The sequence below is a fragment of the Fulmarus glacialis genome, unplaced genomic scaffold, assembly GCF_000690835.1.
Source record: "Fulmarus glacialis isolate BGI_N327 unplaced genomic scaffold, ASM69083v1 scaffold664, whole genome shotgun sequence".
Classification (NCBI taxonomy): Eukaryota; Metazoa; Chordata; class Aves; order Procellariiformes; family Procellariidae; genus Fulmarus; species Fulmarus glacialis.
Window position 1 is genome coordinate 1 of NW_009208414.1, and position 8,753 is coordinate 8,753.

Below are 8,753 nucleotides of genomic sequence, written 5' to 3' on the forward strand. Positions count from 1 at the left end.
TGTTTTAAGGTTTGGTTTTATTTCTCATTGCCCTCTGATTTTATTGATTATTTGATGTAATAAATTAAGTATTTCCCTGAATTGAGTCTGTTTTGCCCATGACGGTAATTGCTGAGTGATCTCCCTGTACTTATCTCAAGCCACAAGCCTTTTGTTATATTTTTTCCCCCCATCCAGCTGAGGAGGGGAGTGATAGAGCAGCTTGGTGGGCACCTGGTGTCCAGCCAGGGTCAACCCACCTCAGTTATCTAGGGCTTTCCCTTCGTCTCCATTTCTCTGTCCTTGCCGCACGGCTCTCTGCAGGCCCTACTGAGGCTGCAGTCACCTGAGATAACTACCAGTAGTATCTGCTGAGGGGTCCATCCTTTCTTCATGCTGAGGAGTCACATAACAACCTGTTACTCCATTTGTTGCTGGGGTTTTTAAGGCATCTCCTAGAAAGCGTGTCAGATGCAGAGGACTGGGCTTAGCCTACAGCCTGGATGAAAGGTGAAGTGCATCTTGCTAATGGCCATTGCAGAGGTTAGAACTGAAGCTTCAAGAGCCTGAGTCATTCTCCTCTGCGCGAACAATACAGAGAGCGAGCGAGAGTGAGCAGGAGCTGCTTTACAGGATCTCTACCAAGACAGGCTTTTCTTGGGTGATCTTCGAATGCCTGACAGGGCCGGTGTCAGGGCTACTCTGTAACACCACCACAATGCAAAGCGAAGTTAAATGTAGAGGTAAATGTGGGCCACTGCTTCTTTCAAGACTAAAACCCTAAGCCGTCCAGGCCTTTGGACCTGATGTTCTCACTGAAGATGAAACAAATAGAGCAGCTACGAGGTTAGAGAGTCACTCAACATTTGTTCTTCAAAAGGAGCTTGACAGCTGTGGTGCTTTTGTATCAGCAAGGCAGTTGTGTTTTATAAAATGAACTACAGGCCTGTCCCTGTCTTTTTTTCTGTATTTCACATCCATTTTACCAATATTCAATGCGTTTTAGAGCCAGCCTGTGTCATTCACAGTGCCACCAAAGAGATGCTGTCTGAGCTCTTAGCATAATCTTTATTTACCTCTGAGTGAAAGTCTTCTAAGTTTTTGCTTGTTCAGAAGTTTGAATTCAGACTTCAGGGTAAAACTAGATGTAATCACTGTACTAAGCTAAATAAGCAGCATTTGTTACTGGCACTCATTATGGCTGTTATGTGGTGAAACTAAACAGATTTGCAGAATAAATCAAATGTATCTACAATGTCATTTTATTCTAAATATAATATTTTCTAAAAAAAGGTTTCCGTCTTATTATGCACTTCATTGTAATTGGTTTCTGAAAAGCTGTCAGCATGAAGTGAAATCATCTCATACCAATATATCTGTTAATACCATCAATTTTGTTAGATGTAGAAGAGGTCAAAATTCAGCAGTTAATATTAAGTAGCTTATAAGCCTTACCGAGAGGTAAGGCCTTTATTACCACAGGTAGTAAGCCTTTGTGGCTTATTACAACTTATTATTTACAAACCTGGTTGTGATTTTTTCCATGAAAGAAGATTTAATAATATTGATGTGAACTCAAGAAATAGGAAAGAGACTCTTTCTATGTATAAAATATGTTTGTATCTTGTTGCAGCCAGACTTTCTCTCCCCTGCACCCAAGTTCTGATGCAGGTAAAGTGAACACAGGAACAACGTGTTCCCCTGAAATGCTGGGAGGAGGCCAGCCATGTGGCTTGAGAGATCTTGCTTTCTCTCTCACTTTCACTTTAAGAGATCTCAATTTCTATCTGTCGTTCAAGTTACTGGAGACCAATTAATGAAATTGAGAAGCGGTTTTCCTGCAATTTTTGCAAAATTTGCAAATGAGAACTTTCTGTAGAAAGACACCCCAAGATGTAATTTTTAAGAATGTTTTTATTGGCTTTACTTTTCAGAGTTAGAGAGGAGCTCTTGCTAGAGCTGTGTTTAAAATATTTAGCAAGCAGATGTGAGCTTACTGCGTTCACCCTTTGGTGCAATCCAGGTAGCTGTGATAAGCACAGTACAGTACGCAAAATAACAAATCCTGTCAACAGGCAGAGTGTGGATTTAGCACTACCCTGCCATACCTGTGCAGTTCCTTGGCAGCCCTGAGAATGGATGGAGTGAGTTGATGTGTGGCTGTAAAATACCACATAAATATGGAAACTTCTTGCCCCCCCGCAAAGGTCTGGGATCTGGAAAACAATAATGGAACAAACTAGATTATAGCTAAATGATTATTCATTTCAGTAAAGATATGCCATAATTCTCTTAATTTATTTCATAGAGAAAACTAATTACATTTAATTGAGTCATGACAAAATACGACAGCTTTTATAATGGATAAGTCCTATTTATTTCTCTCTAGAGGTTCAGAACATTGTTTTACAGAATAATGATCTTTTGTTTTGGCTGAAACCCTTAAACACATAGGCATATGAGAAAGTTTTGTTTTAATTTTAAAAGACTATCAATGTCAAATAACTTTCTTGGGGGGGGGGGGTTAAATTGTTACATTAAAAAGAAATGGCTTTTCATGAAGCATTTAAGAAATTAGTTGGCATTGAACTGTTGAAATTGCCCAGATAGCGTAAAAATGGAAGTGAATTGCAAAGGGTGAGAATTTTCAGAGAGATTAGGAACATTAAACCTGACACTACAAGTGAAATTTCTGACATTTTTGGAATAATGCTATGAATTTCTCTTTCAGAAATTCAGAAAATGCTGTATATTTAGCACCCTAGGCCTTTTTTCAGGACTTTCCTTCATAAAGAAAAGGTTTCTCACAGGGAGAGAGGAAGCGCTCTGTCCTTTAATCATGATGGTGCAGGGAGGGAGTTCGGCTTGCTACTCTTTCTGTCTGTCATCTGAATTGCTGCTGAACAGATAATAATGAACACTGGATTCTTTTTTTTTTCCTGGATTAGACCTTCCACTTGGCCACATATCTCAAATTCCCTATTAATTTCAAGTAGCAAGCAGTCACCGGTTTGCTTTGCCTCTGCTTTTCAGCCTCTCACATTATTCATGCAGTCCAACTTTAGCTTTGTCTGCTTGTTAAACCATCCCCAGCTTTGACACGGGGCCTTTTCCTCTGAAACAGACTGTCAGCCTTTCTTTATCTATAAGCCTAGTAAGGCCACCAGAGAGAATATAATTTTTTCATACCTGGTTTATAGTATCTTAATTTTACTCTATAATATTATCTAGTATTCATTCTAATATTCATTAATTAAGCTCAGAAACTATTTTTGAGTCTGATTATAAGATGCCGTGTAAAATAAAATAGAATTATCCTGAACTGTGTTGTTTCATTTGTTACTCTTACTCATAAAAAACTATCAAACATGGCTTTCTCTTTTTAAACCTATGCTGGTTAATGTTTCTCATGTAATAGACAGCCAGGTATGAAAGTAAGTCTAAAATGAAGAAATTTCCTCATAAAATGATGAAGCTTTGAATTGATGAACTTGAAATTTATAAAGATTTCTTATCTGGTAAACTAAACTGAGCTATTTGATTTGTAGTCCGTGAGGAACCAAGAAGGGGAGGAAAAAAAGATCTAGATATGCATAGAAGAGGGTCAGCTTTATTAGGAGAGGCAAAAATGATTCTGTAGTTGAGACTCAGGTGATCTGAGTAGGCTTAATAAAAGCTTCTTTAAACGATGGAATACGTACGTATTAATATATGCTGAAATCCATAAGGAAAGATCTCTTAAAGGAGATATGTAGAATGATCTGTATTTATAGTCATTGTGTGTCATAGAAGTTTTTGAAAGAACTACTAGGTAAAGTGCTAAAATGATCTAAAACACATACAAGGTAATCATATAGTATGACTTTGCTGCAGACCAGTCCAGAGATAAATCATCTATTAAGACTTCTGAATATTTTTGTCTTTAATCCTGATGTATCACCACTAAGAGCACTAGCTTTCTGCTACTGCCTGTATCACTGATGGAAGATTTATCACCTATATTTACAGTGATAAAAGACTTGGAAATTTTTTTAAGATGCCATGTGAATCTCAAAACTGCTACTATGTCATAACTGGATTAAGATGTAGTAGCTTTTTTAAAGTCATGAATATTTTGATTATCAAGAAATATCTACAGATTAACAAAGCGCTGTTTATATTTGCAGACACAACCTTTGCTTTCCTCAATATTTCTGCTTTTTTTTTTCTTTTTTTTCCTAGGGCACAATATAGAACTATGATAGCAACTGGAGGAGTCATAACAGGACTGGCTGCCTTAAAAAGGCAAGACTCTGCCAGATCTCAGCAACATGTAAATCTTGCCACAGCACCAGCTTCTGAGGAGAAGAAACCAGTTAGACGCCGTCCCAGGGCAGATGTAGTAATTGTCAGGGGCAAAATCCGTCTCTATTCTCCATCGGGATTCTTCCTTGTTTTGGGAGTGCTTATTGCATTCTTGGGAATTGCAATGGCCATCCTTGGATACTGGCCCCAAAAGGAACAGCTTTTAGGCTCTGAAGATAATCTCTCTGTAAATGAAACCCAGGTCCTGGGAAGCCAAGGAAGCATTTTACTTCGTTTCTTTGAACAGCATTTGCACTCGGATAAGATGAAAATGCTGGGCCCTTTCACTATGGGCATCGGAATCTTCATTTTTATTTGCGCAAATGCCATTCTGCATGAAAACCGTGACAAGGAAACAAAGATCATACACATGAGAGACATATACTCCACTGTAATAGACATCCACACCCTGAGGATCAAGGAACAAAAGCAGCTGAGTGGTGCCTTCGCTGGCTTGTTGGGGGAAGGAGAACTCAGGCACAGCGGGAGCTTGTGTGCATCACGGCTGGCTGCGAACACGGTTGCGCCTTTCTCTGGCTTCAAGAGTAATTTTAGAATGGATAGTTCTGCTGAAGAAGATGAGATTATCCTAAATGAAGATAGGACCACTGGTAGCCTCCTGCCACCTCTGCTGACTGAGCAATCTGGTTCAGTCTTTAGACTTTACCCTCACTCCAGCAAGGCTTCAGATGACAAAAACACTAGCTCTATAAAGTGTGAAACAAAATCCATTGTATCTTCTTCCATTAGTGCTTTCACACTGCCAGTAATTAAACTGAATAACTGTGTTATTGATGAACCCAGTATAGACAACATAACTGAGGACTCAGAGATCACTAGGAGTCGGTCTAGAAATCTGTCGATGGATTCTCTGGCCATTCCACTAACTGATACCAATGAATCCTACAGACCGGCCGCTACCGTGCTGCCACGACACAATTCATTTGTGGACACTCCATCTGATCAGTTCAAATCTTCTATGACTCTCGGACCAAGCGCAGGAAAGCTTTTATCCCCTGGTGCTGCCAGGAAACAGTTTGGGTCCAACACATCTTTGCATCTTCTGTCTTCACATTCGAAGTCCCTGGACTTGGACAGGGGTCCATCTACACTCACGGTCCAAGCTGAACAAAGGAAACACCCCAGCTGGCCCAGACTGGATCGGAGCAACAGTAAAGGATATATGAAACTAGAAAACAAAGAGGACCCAATGGATAGGTTACTTGTGCCACAAGCAGCAGTCAAGAAGGACTTTACTAATAAGGAAAAGCTTCTTATGATATCAAGATCTCATAATAACTTGAGTTTTGAACATGATGAGTTTTTGAGTAACAACCTGAAGCGAGGAACTTCTGAAACAAGATTTTAATATTTAAATTGCAATTTAGAAGATGTCATACAGTATTTTTTAAAAAAACATTTTGACAAGTGTTTCCTTTTCAGTGAGACTAGTACAAGCCTGTTTTTAACCAAATGCTTAATAGCCCATTAAAATTGGCTTGTGTGAACAGAGATCTTCATCTTTGTAATGCCAAGAGTTTTTTGTCTTAGTAACATACAGCTGCAATACTGTACATTATCATTGCTCAGAGAGTTTTGGTACAACTGATTCCAATTTTTCCCAAGTCTTTATTTCTTTTTTTCTATATAAGCATGTTACTTTTTATCAATTTGACTCCAGAAGCCTGCATTAGGAAAAAACCTGTAAGTTCTGTTTATTTAGTGACTGCAAGAGTCTAAAAATGGTGCTTGCAGTCTAGAAGTGAGCACATACTGGAATTGTCAAATTCAGGCCTTTATCCTAGGTGTTGTCTTTCACCCACGGTACATCTCAGTAACTGCAGTCTTGCCATTGTCATTGTGAGAAACTTGTTTACATATTGGGGTGGGTGGATAGAAAAGAGTGGGTATAATTAAAACCATTTTTGTGAATTCATTGTAATTGGTCGAGTTGAATACCAGTGTTGTGAATTATTAACTATGCTTTGTGCAATAATCTTTCTACATCCATTGTAATTTAATCCTGTAATTCTGGGAAAACATATATAAAGTAAGAAATCTGAAAATTCGCCTGGGATTAGTTCTCTAAACCACTTTGATTGGCAGCAGTTTTAAAATTAAAATATATAGACTTACTTAAAATCATAGGAACATGATGAATGCCAACAGGATTTTAGAAACATGGTGTATAATAAAATGATATTGTGACATGCTTCTGAAGAAAATAATGGAAAATGAATATACTGCCTCTCATTACAATAGCAAGAAGCTAAATACTAGATCTCTATGTTCAAAATACTGATACAAAGCATACAATTCAGTACGTATACTAACATAGTATGAAAGCCCCTTGCCTAAATTTTGATTTATGTATTTCACATAATTATTGGTGTGATGGTTCACTGGAGGCTTAGCTGTGGCAATTTGCATTACAAGATTTTGCAAAAGGAAGCGACATTTAAAACAATGTTTTTCTCAGCAAAGCAAGCTTCACAGGTGACAGTTGTAGGCTATTGCTAAAGAAAATGAGAATTTGAATGTGCATACCAGAAGGTTTACATGTATTTCATTAAGGTATTTAGGCCGTGATCCTGCCATGACAGCCATGCTAGAGAATGTCACTTCAAGCTGCAAGGCTTACCTAACAGGACGTTGGTCTTAATTGGTCATTTTTGATACATTCACTTAACCTAAATACTCAGGAATTATTTTTAATGGCTTTTCCCAAAAAGAATCAAACCTGTTAAAATGTCGTTGTTCTTCAATTACTTTGATTATGAAAGATCAAAGATAGAAATACCCTCTCTTTGTTTTTTTAATATTCAGCTCCATATTTCAACTGCGCGATGTTTATGTATCAGGAGCATTATTTGCTCAGTGAATTGAGGCATAGTGTTAACTGTTAGAACCTCAAGCCTATATACTGTAACAGAGTTGGCTAAATATTTTGCTATGAAGCTTTTAATAACTTTCTGGTTTGTGTTCTTAAGACATTTGCTATTTTTTGAAATAAAATAAAATGTCTATCTACATATATCTGTTGTAAGACCTGTCTTTCCACTATGATCTCAAATCTTCCATATCAAAGTGTAATTAGGTATCATAACATTGTATATAATATTGTGCTTAATATATTAGCCTGCCACTAGATATTTGACTATGACTATTGATTTCAATGACATCCCTACACATGTAAAGGCTGAATATTTTTTTTTCCATGTAATGTGAAATGTGTTCAAAGTGGTTTTGATATAAGGAAATAAAAAGAACATTCTGTTCTTTTTAGTTTGGCAGTAAGTATTCTTATAAAAATGGAAAACACTATTAAAGACATGAATGATGTAAGCTTTTATTTCCTTAATAGCTACATTAAATCATAGGTTAAAAGACTGTTTTTTGGGTACCATCATATGTGGGAATAATGGTCCTTTTGTAAGTATAGCAGGGCATGAGCTTTTAATTTTAACATAGATACCTGGTACTCAAAAATGTAGTCACTTTGGAAAAATTTACCCACTTGGGAGACCAAGGTAAAGCTGCTGACTTAAAGCAAAAAATCAAAATAGCACCATACAAAGAAGCTCATGGTTGACAGACCAACTACAAAAATATTTCCAAATTACCCCAAAATGGAATATTTCATTCAGATAATCACAGGATGGCTGAGGTTGAAAGGGACCTCTGGAGGTCCCCAATACCCCTGCTCAAGCAGGGCCACCTAGAGCCAGTTGCCCAGGAGCGTGTCTAGACGGTTTCTGAATAACCCCGAGGAGGGAGACCCCACAACCTCCCTGGGGGACCTGCGCCAGTGCTTGGTCACCCCCGTGGTAAAAGAGTTAATCTGATGTTCAGAGGGACCCTCCTGTGTTTCAGTTTGTGCCCGTTGCCGCTTTTCAGAGCCTGGCCGCTGCTTTTTTGCACCCTCCTTTCGGTATTTATACACATTGATAAGATCCCCCTGAGCCTTCTCTTCTCTAGGCTAAGCAGCCCCAGCTCTCTCAGCCATTCCTCATAGGAGAGATGCTCCAGTCCATAATCTTTGTGCCCCTTCACAGGACTGGCTCCAGTATGTCCATGTCTCTCCTGTACCGAGGAGCCCAGAACTGGACCCAGCATCCAGATGTGGCCTCACCAGTGCCATGTAGAGGGGAAGGATCCCCTCCCTCGACGGTAATGTAGGACCTTGCATCCTTCCATATTCCTTTGGTAGTTCCAACTCAAGCTCAAGTCAGGAAAACTTGTAGACGTTCAAAACGTCTAAACCCTAGTCCTCATATATGGAAGTCAGAATCTGCAGTAGGGCAAAGACGTCTGAACCCTTTGCAATACATGGGGAGAGTTAGGAACCTTGCAGTGGCCAAAATGGGAGCCATGTACAGTTGGGAAGTGAGGAACTGGTGAAGACAAGAGCATGTCTTAAACTTAGATTG

The 8,753-nt window shown here is 38.7% G+C and overlaps 1 protein-coding gene across 1 annotated transcript; it reads left to right on the top strand.

Annotated features, from left to right (window-relative positions):
- The first annotated feature begins 4,216 nt into the window (after window positions 1-4,216).
- Window positions 4,217-6,059, top strand: TMEM200A (transmembrane protein 200A). The gene has a single exon (XM_009576456.1). The coding sequence runs from the start codon at window positions 4,217-4,219 to the stop codon at window positions 5,690-5,692; it is 1,476 nt and encodes a 491-aa protein (XP_009574751.1). The 3' UTR covers window positions 5,693-6,059.
- Window positions 6,060-8,753: the final 2,694 nt, after the last annotated feature.

Bases quoted from the DNA above. Each gene is read 5' to 3' on its own strand.
- TMEM200A (XM_009576456.1), top strand. From the start codon at position 4,217: ATGATAGCAACTGGAGGAGTCATAACAGGACTGGCTGCCTTAAAAAGG.